Source organism: Astyanax mexicanus, unplaced genomic scaffold, assembly GCF_023375975.1.
Source record: "Astyanax mexicanus isolate ESR-SI-001 unplaced genomic scaffold, AstMex3_surface scaffold_43, whole genome shotgun sequence".
NCBI lineage: Eukaryota > Metazoa > Chordata > Actinopteri > Characiformes > Acestrorhamphidae > Astyanax > Astyanax mexicanus.
Window position 1 is genome coordinate 193387 of NW_026040053.1, and position 16917 is coordinate 210303.

At 36.5% G+C, this 16917-nt stretch overlaps 1 protein-coding gene across 2 annotated transcripts in view; it reads right to left on the bottom strand.

The window, feature by feature from the left end:
* Positions 1-9487: 9487 nt before the first annotated feature.
* tln2a (talin 2a) overlaps positions 9488-16917 on the bottom strand; it is a 74118-nt gene continuing 66688 nt past the window's right edge. For both annotated transcript variants that reach the window (XM_049473682.1, XM_049473681.1), the window contains exons 51-57: positions 15833-15938; positions 14579-14703; positions 14322-14447; positions 13779-13841; positions 13498-13680; positions 12998-13123; positions 9488-12640 (exon numbers count right to left, since the gene is read on the bottom strand). In XM_049473682.1, the coding sequence (XP_049329639.1) occupies positions 12512-12640; positions 12998-13123; positions 13498-13680; positions 13779-13841; positions 14322-14447; positions 14579-14703; positions 15833-15938 (858 nt within the window). In that variant the 3' untranslated portion in view covers positions 9488-12511. The remainder of the gene's footprint in view (positions 12641-12997; positions 13124-13497; positions 13681-13778; positions 13842-14321; positions 14448-14578; positions 14704-15832; positions 15939-16917) is intronic.

Below are 16917 nucleotides of genomic sequence, written 5' to 3' on the forward strand. Positions count from 1 at the left end.
ACTAAAAGTATTAAACTCATCCAAATTATGTAGTGAAGTCAAAGAGAAAGTAGGAGGAAAAAATAATAATCCAGTAGAGTACAGATACAGTTTTGTAGTACTTAAGTACAGTAAAGAAATAAAAGTAATTACCAAGATAATTTGGTAACAAGTTAAAATAAGTATAACAGTAATTACAACAGAATGTTTTAAATAATTATTAATTCACACAAGTTAAGACATTAATGTTTGTTACTGGTAAAAGTAAATATATACAGCTCTAAAAAAATGTAGAGAAAGCATTTCTAAATCAGTTTCTCTAATTTTGCTATTTATATGTTTATGTTTGAGTAAAATGAACATTGTTGTTTTATTCTATAAACTACAGACAACATTTCTCCCAAATTCCAAATAAAAATATTCTCATTTAGAGCATTTATTTACAGAAAATGAGAAATGACTGAAATAACAAAAAAGATGCAGAACTTTCAGACCTCAAATAATGCAAAGAAAACAAGTTCATATTCATAAAGTTTTAAGAGTTCAGAAATAATCAATATTTGTGGAATAATCCTGGTTTTTAATCAGGGTCTTTTTTTATTCATCTTGGCATCATGTTCTCCTCCACCAGTCTTACACACTGCTTTTGGATAACTTCATGCTGCTTTACTCCTGGTGCAAAAATTCAAGCAGTTCAGTTTGGTGGTTTGATGGTTTGTGATCATCCATCTTCCTCTTGATTATATTCCAGAGGTTTTCAATTTGATAAAATCAAAGAAACTCATCATTTTTAAGTGCTCTCTTATTTTTTTCAGAGCTGTATTTGGTACATGGATTATATCTTAATGGCCCAAAATCTGACTTCAGTTAAAAGTTTAAAGATATCTATACTTAAACTAAGCATTTATTTTACAGAATACTGGAGCATAGTACAGACCTTCTACAAAATATAGTACAGCATGCTGCATCCACCACCTTCATTTATTAATTATTAATTAGACAAATATTTTAATTAGATTGGCAAAATACGCAAATCATATTATCAATAATTTAAAACTAGTTAAATTTGCTCTAATGTATCTTTACTATAGAATTAAGGAAAACGTTGTTTTGTGGAATCAGATTAATTGGAAAACAAATTTCATACGGGTTTATGAAGCATGTTTTATTGTTTTTAATATTGTGATGATTGTGTTTTTACCAGGTCAGTGTGATAGTTTCCAATATTCTATCAGTGATAAAACTCCTGCATCCGGACTGAAATTGTAAAAACAGGAGGATCAGTGAGTTTAAGTCTTTTTTCTCGGTCACATGACATCATGGAGTTCAGTAGCTCCTCCAATTCCACTCGCTGTTGTGTTTTTAAAGTGGCTCTCCGTGGAAACCGTGGTGCATGTAATTACGGTGCGCGGCAGTGGACAAATATCTATTTTATTAAAGGCGAGGAGACGAAACTCAGAGATGTGCGTCCGGACGGGACTAAAATTACCGGAGGAGCACGGAGTTCAGAGAAAAACAGTAGATAATTCAGCCTGTAATTTTCTCAGAGGACGTCTGAGAAAAACACTTACATGATAGTTCTGGACGGGAATAAAATCACAGGATAAAAAACCCATAAAAGAGAAAATTACCCAGAACCCCCTAAAATACTAATCCCATCCGGATTGAGCTTCTGTGTAATTCGGGTACAGCTGCAGATCCTGGACCCGGATTAGACTCCTTCCGGTTGTAACTAATAAGACTAATGAGATCAGAACCGGCGTGATGAAGAACTGGATCAGTGACAGATGGGATGTAATGAGGTCCTGTGGGTTTTGTTCACAGTCTGAAGAGTATTAAATGGGATGGTCCTCCTCTGTCAGCACTCGGATCGGGTTCTCCTGGGCCTACAGGAACGGGTCAGTCCCATCGGGCCCAGCGGGAAAACCAGAACCGGAATGTAGATTATCTCTCCGGCAGATCAGACAGAGCACTAACCCGTTTAATCAGACTAATTACACCCGGCTTCAATCCGAGCACACTGCTGTCTACAACCCCAAAACCCTGATAATCACACCCCCAACACTCTGATAATCACACTCTCCAAAACCCTGACAATCACCCCCAACATCCTGATAATCACACCCCTAGCATCCTGATAATTACACCCCCTGAAACCCTGATAATCACACCTCAACTAAATCTCTAATCAACACAAACTCGTACGATTAGCCACGGATTACTGACCAATTACTGACGGGGTCCAACACACACACCCAACACCCTGATAATCACACCCCCAACAACCCCCTGATAATCAAAACCCCCAACACCCCCATGATAATCAAACCCCCCAATACTACCCTGATAATCACACGTCAACTAAAGCTCTAATCTCCACAAACTCACACAATTAGCCACAGATTACTGACTGGCACCAACACTTCAACACACTGCCAACACATGTATCTGCTGAGCGTAACACTGTATCATCCAACACCCATTCATAATCAGATCACTGTAGTTGTAGTCTGATGGTCCCACTAGTCATGTAAACAAAATACTGAGTTTGTTGATACTTGATTTTTAAGGTCAGAGTAAGATGTATAAATATAATGATGGATTTGTTAAATTTAAAAGAGAGCTTGAATTGAGGTTCTTATATACTTTTAACCAGAGTATGTTTCAGTCTGGGCATGAGTGAAAACTCTGGAGGTTGATGCTGATGTCACTAAAAGTTGTTTTAGGGTCTTTCTTAAGAGAACTCACAATGTTTCTGTTTCATCAACTGTTCATCAACTGATTTCCTTTGTGATTGACCTGTTCAACGTCTGTTCCTTAGTACACCAGTGACGACTTTCTTCTTTAGGACTTTCAAAACTGTTGTTGTGGCTATAAACAATAGTTGTGCTCTAATAATTCTGATTGATTTACTTGTTTTCTCAGTTTTACAGCTGCTTTTTCCATCCAAGTTTATTTTTTGTTTGAATAATTAATGTATCAGGACACACCTGGTCAACAAAACACACCTGAGAGTCACATGATCCAATTCTTTTGCTGATTAGAAAAATGGGTTGGTTCAGACAGAAGGTGCTGGGATGTCTCAGTCTGCACAAAAACTTGGAGGTTGATGCTGATGTCACTAAAAGTTGTTTTAGGGTCTTTCTTAAGATAATTCACAATGTTTCTGTTTCACTAACTGCTGTGGTTTTGTTTGGTCTATCATCTGTTCATCATCTGTTACTCAGTACACCAGTGATGACTTTCTTCTTCAGGACTTTCCATTCCACTAAGTGTTCAGATATTCAGTGCTGTTTATTTATTGTTTGAATAATTAATGTATCAATTAATGTATCAGGACACACCTGAGCAACAAAACACACCTGTTCCAAGCCACATGTTCCAATACTTTTGCTGAATCTTCTGAACTGTGTATCAGATGCAGATGTAATTACCTGGAACAAAAGCTAAAATGTCATTTTTTAATAAAAAATCCAAATATTTTTTTCAGATAAATTTAAGTAACTTCAACTTGGTTGCAAAACTTAAATGTTACACAGAGTAAATAAGTGAACTGAACTTCAGTCAATCCTTTCTTTTAGTAAACTTTACTTCATTTATTTTTACTGAATCAATCCTTTCTTTTAGTAAACTTTACTTCATTTATTTTTACTGAATCAATCCTTTCTTTTAGTAAACTTTACTTCATTTATTTTTACTGAATCAATCCTTTCTTTTAGTAAACTTTACTTCATTTATTTTTACTGAATCAATCCTTTCTTTTAGTAAACTTTACTTCATTTATTTTTACTGAATCAATCCTTTCTTTTAGTAAACTTTACTTCATTTATTTTTACTGAATCAATCCTTTCTTTTAGTAAACTTTACTTCATTTATTTTTACTGAATCAATCCTTTCTTTTAGTAAACTTTACTTCATTTATTTTTACTGAATCAATCCTTTCTTTTAGTAAACTTTACTTCATTTATTTTTACTGAATCAATCCTTTCTTTTAGTAAACTTTACTTCATTTATTTTTACTGAATCAATCCTTTCTTTTAGTAAACTTTACTTCATTTCTGCTTACAATATTGCATAATTACAATTACTTAATTTATACAATATTACTAAACAATTTATGATACATAATATATTATAATGGGTGGCATGTAATACATTCTTTATACTAGTATACTAAAAATAATGTATTACATGTCGTCCATGTGTTGAGATAGTGAGACTTTGTCTGTTTACAAAATAAATCTTTGAGATTACGTATTTGCATGTGTGTTTTAAATAAAAATATTTACATTTCAGGAACTATAATGTATTATTTATCATAAATTATCTGAGTAATATTGTATAAATTAAGTAATTGTAAAGTTTACTAAATGAAAGGATTGACAAGTTCAGTTCTCTTATTTACTCTGTGTAACTTTATTTAAGTCTTGAAACCGAGTTGAAGTTACTTAAATTTATCTGAAAGTTGCGAAACTTTTTTAAAGTAAATTTTACTCCTCATTTTTTTCAGTGTGGTCTGAATCTGTATATATATATTTTGTGTGTGTGTATGTGTGTGTTTTTCAGTCTGCACTGTCTGATCTGAGCAGCTGTAAAGCTGTAGAGACTGAAGCTGTTAGAAGGTGGTTTATACGGTACGACTCGTCACCCGGAGCTTCTTAAGTTACTGAAGACGGTTATTTTTGGCCGAGCCTCCTTAGGCCAACACCTGCCTCCCCGTCTCTCCCAGCAGCCTAGCAGCACTCTCAGTTCATAATGCAGTTTATGGAGCTCGCTGTTCAGAGCGGCTACATATAGACATCACTTTCTATTAATTACAATAAAACTCAGGGTATAAATCAGAGCCAGAGCTCAACCTGCAGGGAAATTCTTTAATAACAGTCTGATCAAACGATAAAATAAGGTTTTATTAACACAGAATATATGAAGCTAAAGCAAATGCAACATACAGTATATATACAGAGATATGAACTAAACGAAAATTTACAGTCAAGTTACTGAATGTACACAGTGTACAGAAGTAATCAATTCACGTCAAGTCAGGTGAAGTTAAGTGAAGTAGTTTTATTCTGCCAATACTGCATATGTACAGTATTGTACAGAGAGTTGAAATTACGTTACTTTCCTTCCTAAAAATTACAGCAAATACAGAAAAATAGGATTATAAATATAAAAGAATGGGAGAGTGTGCAGTGTAGGGACAGTGCTGTAAAAATGTAAAGATAAATTAACTTAACATGAACAATAATGACTTTTTATGACTATAATCTGAATGAGTATTATTTTGATTCATTGTTTTGTATTTCTGCAGTATCTAAGCGCTGGAGAACCCCTCACCACTCCGCTAATGCCCGGCACTTTGACCTGATAAATGCCTTTGGGTAAAGCTCAGCTTTCTCTAAAGGCTGGAAATGCTTTAATCGTTATTGTTGGCATGCCTCAGGCTCATGTTCACAATCTAACAGCAGTTCAGCAGCTCAGCCTGACCCCGGCTCTGATCCGGTCACTGTTTTAATCAATGAAAAGATCTGAGTAAAGTCACTGAATTAATGAATCAACTCAAAAACATGACCCTAGACCATCTTCAGCTCTGTGCTCCCGTCCCGTAACTTCTGGCTCTGCGAAAACCAAAGCCTGATTGATAACTGGTTTAGTGAAGCCCAGGCCTGAGATCAAATCATTCCCTCACTGAGTTAATCTCAGATCAGCGGGAGCACACTTCTCCACACTTCTCTGCTGCATTTTTAAAGATGTCGTCCTCAGGAGACCAAATTAGCACCCGGGCCCCGGCGCCCCGGCCCCGCCCGATATAGCTGGACAGCTTGGAGCTGAGTAAGGCATACTGACCGGGTCTCGGCCAAAAGGAGAATCTCCGAGTGGGAGGGACTGAAGCTCCAGCAGACGCTGCCTTTTTCAGCTGATCTCAGACCTGCAGGCCGACGCCGCTTAACCCTTAAATACCAGGGATTCTGGAGACTGGATCACTGGAGCTTTCTAAAGGGGAACACACGGTCAAGCAGTGAAGTTAAACAACACTGTAAAAAGAATACTGCAAAACGTAATGTACCGTAACTTACCAGCAGCAAATAACTAGCCATAAGTTCCTATAATACATTTTAGATTAAGCATACTGTACATTTAATTACAGTACCTATAAATACAGTGTTCTTACTAGTGATGCAAATCCACAACCAGTCTCATTTAGGAAAGATTTTAAAGTATTAGGGCATTAAATGGATTGGCTCCATCATATATTACAGAGCGTCTATCTCTATATATCTGTATTGCTGTCCAATGAAAAACAAGTATCTTTAAAACAGCAACTTTACAGGAGAGAGAAAAAACTTCTAAACTTTCTATAGAAATCAATGTAAAAAGAGTTTATTCCAGGTCATTTTGAAGTATATCTATTGTTTCATTCATCATGAAACTTTGACACAGTGTAAGGGACAGTTTGTGTGTTCGAGTTAAGTAGTAAACTAAAAATCAACAAAAATGGAGATACTTGTTTTTTTATTGGACAGCAACGATATGCTCCATGTCATTCCTTAAAGTTCCCACACTTAATAAGAAGTTTTTATGCAGCAGAGAAATAGAAGAGCTTACCATCAGAGAAAATTAGCCAATCAGCGTCAGTTAAGAGTTTCAAAAAGCAGCTGAAGACATATTTCTATAAACTTTGTTTTAACAATTGATTTTTGTATCATTCATTTTCTGGGTTTATATATATATATATATATATATATATATATATATATATATATATATATATATATATATATATATATATATACAGCCCTGGAAAAAAATTAAGAAAGCACTTAAAAATGATGAGTTTCTTTGATTTTACCAAATTGAAAACCTCTGGAATATAATCAAGAGGAAGATGGATGATCACAAACCATCAAACCACCAAACTGAACTGCTTGAATTTTTGCACCAGGAGTAAAGCAGCATAAAGTTATCCAAAAGCAATGTGTAAGACTGGTGGAGGAGAACATGATGCCAAGATGCATTAAAACTTTGATTAAAAACTTTGCATCTTTTTTATTATTTCAGTCATTTCTCATTTTCTGTAAATAAATGCTCTGAATGACAATATTTTTTTAGGAATTTGGGAGAAATGTTGCCTGTAGTTTATAGAATATGTTCATTTTATGCAAACATAGACCTAAAAACAGCAAAATCAGAAAAACTGATTTAGAAACTGAAGTGATGTCTTCATTTTTTATAGAGCTGTATAGGTAGTATATACACTCAGTAATATAACAGTCAAGGGTAGGACAGTCACCATAATAATTTTTAATGGACGATATACTGTCCCAGAAATTGTTGCAATAAACAATTTTATTGTTTTTTTTTTTAACTATTTAAATGTCATTGGCATAATGATAAAATAATAGCATAATAAAAGCATTTATACACTTTTAAAGACAGCATCATTGTCTTAACATTATGATTTAATTAATTTATTGTACAATAATTTCATAATGTAATTATTGTGACTACTTTATATTATATAATACTAAATATATATAAACAATTACAAACAATAAAATCATTTGTGCTATTAAATGATGTAATTTAATACTGTCACATTTTCAACATTTTAAAATGTGTATTAGGGACTAAATATTTACATTTTAATTTGTAAATCTTTTAAAATTGGTAAACTACATCAATGCTGTCCTGAATATACAAAAATAGACGTATAATAGATTTATTTTACATTTCAGCAGGTAAAGAACTGTATAATCTGGTAAGAGAAACATGAGTGATGAGTTTTACCAAATGTAGGTTAGCTAACGGCTAACTAGCGCTATACCCACACACACAAATATTTATCCAGTAATGTTACTCCAAACTGATACCGTTTATCTACTAAATATCTCCAAATAATAAAATCTATTAATATTTAATGTAGAAATAGTGTATTTAGCTAGTAATTAGTTAAGTAGGTAAGGAAGTTTCTCTCTCCCAGTGCAGTGTAGTTAGCGTTAGCAGTGTAGCTAGCGTTAGCAGTGTAGCTAGCGTTAGCAGTGTAGTTAGCGTTAGCAGTGTAGCTAGCGTTAGCAGTGTAGCTAACAGAGCAAAACCACAATAAACACCAAGTTAAAGTTCATTAATAAACTCTACTCTAATAAACTGAAGAAATAAAGCTTTTACAAATAATAAAGTCACAATCAGATACTACATCTTCACCCATAAAGACTGACTGTTTACCACCTGAAACACACCAGCTGAAAAACACTAGCTTAGCGTTAGCACACTGAGGTAACCACCACTAGCATACGACCGCTAAGCTAAAAGATTAGCTTACCGTTAGCATGCTTAGGTAACCCACCACTAGCATACGGCCGCAAAGCTAAAAAAAAAAAAAAAAAAAAAAAAGTACATTATCTAACCTAGGCTAGCTTTTGTGTTTATATACAGTTATGGAGGATATATAGATTATCTAACCTGCTTTAGATTTCTGTGTTTATATACAGTTATGGGGGATATATAGATTATATAACTTGCTGTAGCTTTCTGTGTTTATATACAGTTATAGAGGATATATACTGTAGATTATCTAACCCGCTGTAGCTTTCTGTGTTTATATACAGTTATGGAGGATATATAATGATTAACTAGCCCGCTGTAGATTTCTGTGTTTATATACAGTTATAGAGGATATATAAATTATCTAACCCACTGTAGCTTTCTGTGTTTATATACAGTTATAGAGGATATATAGATTATCTAACCTGCTGTAGCTTTCTGTGTTTATATACAGTTAGGGAGGATATATAGAGATTATCTAACCCACTGTAGATTTCTGTGTTTATATACAGGTATGGAGGATATATATAGATTATCTAACCCACTGTAGCTTTCTGTGTTTATATACAGTTAGGGAGGATATATAGATTATCTAACCCACTGTAGATTTCTGTGTTTACATACAGGTATGGAGGATATATAGATTATCTAACCTGCTGTAGCTTTCTGTGTTTATATACAGTTGTGGAGGATTTATACAGTAGATGATCTAACCTGCTGTATCTTTCTGTTTATATACTGTTATGGAGGATATATAAATTATCTAACCCACTGTATCTATATAGTTATAGAGGATAAATAGATTATCTAACCTGCTAAATCTTTGTGTTTATATACAGGTATGGAGGATATACAATAGATTATCTAACCTGCTGTAGTTTTCTGTGTTTATATACAGTTATATGGAGATTATCTAACCCGCTGTAGCTTTCTGTGTTTATATACAGTTATGGAGGATATACAATAGATTATCTAACCCGCTGTAGCTTTCTGTGTTTATATACAGTTATGGAGGATATATAATGATTAACTAACCCGCTGTAGCTTTCTGTGTTTATATACAGCTATAGAGAACAAACAAATACTGTACATATTTATAAGGACACACTACAGGACTGGCAGTAGAACAAAAATGCTAATAAAAGTTTATATGAGACAAAAAAAACATTAAAATACAAAGAAAAAATAATTTTTAAATCTTTATTTTCAATGAATACTTCTTTTCCGCAGCCAGTTAAACAGTTTACATACATCATCACTCAAGATTATATAACTTTATTATATCTGTCCCACTCTGATTAAAAAACAGAAAAGAAAAACAAACTTAAAATGTCATTTAAACGAAACAGCGGCTCATGTCAAATGTACCATTCAGTGCTCTGGGATGAGCGCTCCCAGGGTTTAAAGAACATGTTTAATCAACATATCCACTTATGTTATATATGCTGTAAACTTTCACTTTATATATAAAAAGCTGAAGGATATTTTTACTGAATCACTGAAATGAATCTCTCGGTCTACAGTGTCTTAAATAGCGTGTACAATGAGAACTAAGGCACTAAAAACTAAACAATGCTGAAAAAACTAAAATACAGCAGAGAGCCCGGAGTACTGTGGTTCTGAACAAAGTCAGTAAAGCAGCAGAACCACAAAACCCACCTTGGTCTCCATGTGAGAAAGAGGCACTATTAAAACAAGATTTTAGAGAGCATTTTAAATCTACAGCCAAAAAAACTAAATACAGCTCTGGAAAAAATAAGAGAGCACTTAAAAATGATGAGTTTCTTTGATTTTAGCAAATTAAAAACCTCTGGAATATAATCAAGAGGAAGATGGATGATCACAAACCATCAAACCACCAAACTGAACTGCTTGAATTTTTGCACCAGGAGTAAAGCAGCATAAAGTTATCCAAAAGCAGTGTGTAAGACTGGTGGAGGAGAACATGATGCCAAGATGCATGAAATTAAAACTGTGATTAAAAACCAGGATTATTCCACCAAATATTGATTATTTCTGAACTCTTAAAACTTAATTTCAGTCATTTCTCATTTTCTGTAAATAAATGCTCTAAATGAGAATATTTTTATTTGTAATTTGGGAGAAATGTTGTCTGTAGTTTATAGAATAAAACAACAATGTGCATTTTACTCAAACATAAACCTATAAATAGTAAAATCAGAGAAACTGATTCAGAAACTGAAGTGCGACCTTCATTTTTTACAGAGCTGTATATTATATATAATGTATATAATTCTGCTTTATACTCAGTAGAATTAACTCAGTACATTCATCAGTTCCACTGTCCCAAACTACTGCTCATCATCACTTTTAAAGTAGATTTTTCTTTTTATTTCAGTGCATAAACTACATGCGGTTGTTCTGTAAACAGCACTCATGGTGAAACCTGAAATAAGGGAGCAGCTCTGTAGCTTTTTATATTTATAGAACTCTTATTCTGTATACAGCACACAGGAAGTGATTCTCAAAAAGTTGTGCACTATTCACGATCATTTTATACTATTCATGATGCAGTCTAACTCGCCACAACATTAAAGCCATTTTCCTCATTAAAGGGTTAAATATACAAGTTTTAAATGGCATGTTTTAAATGAAAGATGGGTTGTTGGAGGAGTTGATGGGTAGTTGATGGTAGCCAGAGTAGTTGGTGGGTAGTTGGATAAGTTGAGGTAGTTGATGGAAGTTGGGGTAATTGGTGGTAGTTGGGGTACTTGATAGGTAGCTGGATTAGTTGCTAATTGGTGGTAGTTGGGGTAGTTGATGAATAATTGGATTAGTAGGGGGTAGCTGATGGTTAATTGGATTAGTTGGGGTAGTTGGGGTTGTTGAGTAGTTGATAGGTAGCTGATCGATAATTAGGTGTAGTTGCTATGCAGATGACAGGTAGTTAATGGTAGTTGGGGTAGTTGATGGTTAATTGGTTTAGTTGGGGGTAGTTGATGGTGGTTAAGTGGTTGATAGGAGGTTGATAGAAAATTAGGGGTAGTTGATATGTAGATGAAATGTAGATGATGGTAGTTGGGGTAGTTGATGGGTAATTGGATTTGTTGGGGGTAGTTGATGGTAGTTGGAGTAGTTGAAAGGTAGATGATAGGTAGTTAAGGTATTTGATTAGGTACTAGATGGGTAGCAGCTGACGGTCTGATACAGTCAGTCTGACGAGCCTCAAACAGAGCACAGACGCAGTCCTCATCTTTAAACATCGTATCATTAATATGGTTAAAGATTAAGAAATACTAAAACTCGAGGCATTACTCCAAACCCGACAGTCGTACAGCGTAGTGTGTAGCGTAACTCAGCATCACAAAGCTATCTCCTTCATTCATGATTAATATATACGTTTTTAAAATGTCATGTTTTAAATAAAACTGTACAGAGTGTACATCCAACTATTATAACAACCACTCTGTGGGTCACATTCCAAACATCTCTCAGCCCTGCTGTAGAGCTCAGAACACTGTTCATAAAGCCGTTATTACAGATCAGTGATGATAAAAGAGATTTAACCTTCATCATCTAAACACCTTCATCATCGTCACACACTCAAACTACGTTCACACAGCAGGCGAAAGGGTCACGTTCAGGTCCGATCATGGATACAGGATGGAGCTGCTGCAGCATCCATGCAAAATAAAAACAGTGCATCAAATACAATGTTTATCTTAGACTGTTCACCTTTTTAATGTGATATACTGTATACCTGACAGATGAAAGCAGATGAAACCGAAACTTTATGTGAAGCGCTGCTTTTCACACTAATGTCTTGTATACATATAAATCACATTAAAATGATGAACAGTATGAACAGCCGGTTCTGGTGCAAATACTTTACCCAGTCAAAACTGCAACTTACAAAGTGACTGTAGCCTAAAAAATAACGTATTCTTTTTAAAGTGAGCTAGAACGCATTTTCTGTGATAAGTCCAGCTGCAGTCACTGGAACAGCTTGAAAGCTCCTGTTATGCTGGAGAGGATGAAGATGAAACTGAAACTTCACATGAAGCTCTGCTGCTCTTTAGTGTATGAGCTTCACTTTAGGAGCGTGAACTGACCAATGCAGGAATCAGATTACATTAAAACGATAGTGGGAAAAGAATAAAATTAACATCTGATTTGTGCCACTTTTATCTGCTGTGTGAATGTAACCACACACACACGCACACGCACACACACACAGGTGAGTTGGTGTTTAGTCTTCGTCTCCTCTCAGTTCGCTGGGCAGGAATTTGTACTGCTGCTGTCGGATCTGGGCGAGCTTCTTCCGAGCCTCCTCCAGCTCCCGCTCCTTCCTCAGCATCTCCTCCTGCGCCGCGATGATCTGAGACACACACACACACACACACACATTACACAAATTACACACAATAAGCACACACATCAGAACCGCTACCGGTCCAGTTCACTCTCACACAGAACAGTATCACAGTACTGTACTTTCACTTTTAGTACTTCAGTACCACATTTTACAAGAAAACTACTCCAATAATTAAGTTCCAAAAATGTTCAGAAGTATTTTTACTTTTACTGAAGTTTGAGTCTCTAGTATTTTATACAGGGCTAGTTGTTGGGGGTAGATTTAATGAGTAGTTGATCCATTAAATAAAATAAAAAAATGTAAGAGCAAAAACAAAATAAAACAGGAACAAATGATTGAAATGATATTATGAAATGTTACCTGAGCAATTCCTCCAACAAACTTGGTCTTCACCACCACGTTTTCATCATCTGCCTTATCAAACGCTGCTTTCTGAGCTGCTTTCACCAGATTATCCGACGCTCGCTTCACTGCGTTTCCTGCAGCCTAAAGAATAATATATAATAATAATAATAATAATAATATCATGTATAAAAATAATAATATAATAAATATCTAACATCTAAATCACTCCAGCAAGACACAGATACTGTATTTGTGGATGTAGTGGGTGGGTACGGGGTGTGACTGTGGGGGTAGAGGGTGTGGCTGTGTGGGTAGGGGGTGTGGTTGTGTGAATAGAGGGTGTGGCTGTGGGGGTAGGGGGTGTGGCCGTGCAGTATGGGGCGTGGTTGTGTGGGTAGGGGGGTTGGCCGTGCAGTAGGGGGCGTGGCTGTGTGAGTAGGGGGTGTGGCTGTGTGAGTAGGGGGTGTGGCCGCGTGGGTAGGGGTGTGGCTGTGCGGTAGGGGGCGTGTTTATACCTGTAATCTCCTCATGGCCTCAGAGTCCTGGTCAGCCTTGACCTTGCAGGCCACCAGCAGCTGGGCGGTGGAGGCGGCGACCTGCTTGGCGGAGGAGATGAGCTTCTCCTCGCTGGCGTGACCCTGCACCGACGCATTCGCTGCTTCACACAGACTGCTGGTAGCTGCAGCAACCATGCGCGCCTGCAACAACCGCAGCTTCAACACCTGTGCAGCACTGTTCACCCACAAACACTTTTATTTTCATCCATCATAAATCATGATATTACGATATTACTCACAGCTGAGATTAGCCCTTGTGACCACTGGCCATCGTCCTCAGCATTGGCAGGGATGGAGCCCACCTACAGAAGATCATACATAGATCATACACACATTTATACGCATTTATACATTTACATTGATTTTACATTAGCCATTATGTGCCAATCACATCTTCACACTCATAAGTTAGTAGCTGTTACATTAGCTATAGTTCTACATTATCGGTCTGTACTGTTGTTTTGTTCTGTTATTTGTTTGTTATTTGTTTGTACTGAGCAGGTCGATCCGAGGGGGATGGGTTCCTCTGACTGAGTCTTGGTTCCTCCTAAGGTTTCTTCCTCTTAATGTAAGGGAGTTTTCCCTTGCCACTGTGTCCCACAATAATTGGCATTTTGTTGTAAAAATTGCTATAGAAATAAAATTAAATTGAATATTTATATTCTAAATGTATTACTTCTCACACTGTGTTTAATACAGGTAGTATAGATTAATGCAGCTATTCACAGACTGTGTGTGTGTGTGAGAGTGTGTGTGTGTGTGTGTGTGTGTGTGTGTGTTACCTTGCCCTGTGCTACCAGCTCTCTCTGAGCAGCTGAAGCTGATTTGACGAGGGCGCTGGTGGCTGCAGCAATAGATTTGGCTGCTTCCAAAATTTGCTCCTCAAAGTCCAGACTTTCATCAGCTTCCTGCAGAGAGAGAGAAACATATTTCAGATCATTGTGGCTTTTTGTAAAATGTGTAAAATATACAAAAAACATATTAGAGCCTGAAAACCATGTGAGAGTGTGTGTGAGTGTGTGTGTGTGTGTGTGTGTACCTTCGGTTTAGCTCTGGGTTTAAGCTGCTCCAGTTTTTTAGCTGCTGCTTCGATTGAGGCTGCGGCTCCTAACAGCTCCGTCTCAGCAATCACTGTCGGATCCTCCGGGTCCACCCACTCAGTACCTACACACACACACACACACACACACAGTTACTTAAAATCTGGAGCATTTCTTAAGTACTATGAATTTTTATCCCATTTTTTCCCTAATTTACCCAATTACCCAACCCACTCATTAGGACTCCAACACCAAGAGGGTTAAGAAGACTAACACACGAGTAGCCGAGTAGCATCACAGCGCTAACGCTCGGAGGAAAGCGTAGCGACACGGTTCTGATACATCAGCTCACAGACGCAGCCTTGTGCTGATCCACATCACCCTAGGAGTGATGAGGGGAAAGAGAGAGCGCCATCTACTGTACTGTACCCACCCAGAGAGAGAGAGCAAGGACAACTGTGTTTGCTCTCTCAGGGCATTCGAACTGGTGATCTCCCAATCATAGTGGCAGCACTTCATAGTAGTTCACAGTACCAAAGTTTACATTCAGAACTGAGGTCAGTAAAACATGCTGAACATGCAGAGAGATGATGAACATGCCACTGGGGGAATGTTTTATTATTATTAGTTAATCACTTTATTGTCCAGTAAATACGGTAAAAATGAGTGTGTATGGAGATGATTTCAGACAGAATTCTACTCTTTATCACTTCAACATTTAATATTGTTATTAATAATAGTGTGAAATGTGAACAGAATGAAGATAATAAACACAATCAGGGAGAGGAATGAAGAAGTGAGGCGGTCCGGTCAGAACAATACTTACGCTCATCTGGAGCACAATCAGAGAAAAAAGGACACACCCTTTAAAAACTGACCAATAAAGAGAGTGTGTGTGTGTGTTTTATAAGCCATATGATATTATCAAAATACAATATTACCATGATAACGACATTATCACAATACTACGATATATACTGTGGTCTGAATAAGTTTGGGCCCCTGATAATTTTCATGATTTTCCTTTATAAATCATTGGTTGTTGGGATCAGTGATTTCAGTTAAATATATCATATATCAGATGAACACAGTGATATTTAAAGGTGAAATTAAGTTTACTGTTTTTACTCAGTTCTCTAGAGTTACATTAGTTGAAATCAGTTATTTTATTCGTTAGGAGTTCAATTAGGAGTGCAATAATGCAATTAATGACAAATCTCATAGGACATATTAGGAGTAAAGTGATTTCTCACCCTTCATGCTCTCTGCTGTCTGAATGAGCTCAGTTACGGCTCCAGCAACACGTTTAGAGAACCAGGCTAACTGCTGCTTCTGTTCTACTGTCGGCCTCTGGAGAACCTACACACCATCAGAGAGAGAGAGAGAGAGACAGAGAGACAGAGAGAGAGATAAGGAGAGAGAGAGAGAGAGAAAAGGAGAGAGAGAGAGTCCATTACAATGATAAATAATGTCTTATTGACCTTATTGAACTGTTTATGTATGCACTGATGTTTCTTGCACCATTTTAAAAGTTAAATTTAATGCTTTTTAATACATTTATAAGAGCTCAATAAATAAAATTTAAGACCCAAAAATGTAGTCTTCATTTCTTTAGTTCTCTCCCCGGTAACGTTAGCTAACTTTCTGCTGATGTCAGTATGTTAGCTAACTTGCCGCTAATGTTAGCTGGCTCTCCGCTAACCTTAGATCTATCCCTGGTAAGGATAGCTAGCTCGTTTTAGCTAACTAAAGTTAGTATGTTAGCTAGCTTGCTGCTAACGTGCGTTCTATCCCTGGTAACGTTAGCTAGCTCGTTTAAGCTAGCTAAAGTTAGTATGTTAGCTAGCTTGCTGCTAACCTTAGATCTATCCCTGGTAACGATGGCTAACTTTAGCTAACTAAAGTTAGTATGTTAGCTAGCTCGCCGCTAAAGTTAATATGTTAGCTAACTCACCACTGGATGTTAGCTAGCTCACTGTTAATCTTAGTTCTCTCCCTGGATTAGATGTTTACGATGGGCCACTGTGTTTTCCCACCGCTTTAAGCGCACCATCTGAAAATGTAATGTAAATGTAAACTTAAGACAAGTTAAGACCTTAATTACCTATATTTTATTCTAAATACACTAAACAATGCTCTATTCCGGCAGGACGATGCTCGTCCACACACTGCTGCTGCAGGAGCTTTGAGCCTTGAAGACACTGCAGATACTAAACCATCTCCAGCTGCTGTATCTGCAGATCTATAATCCCTGATTATAGTAAATGTGTGGGATGAGTTTCTATTGGACGCTCTATTAACACTTCTATACCCCTACCACCCAATCTGCAGCTACTGT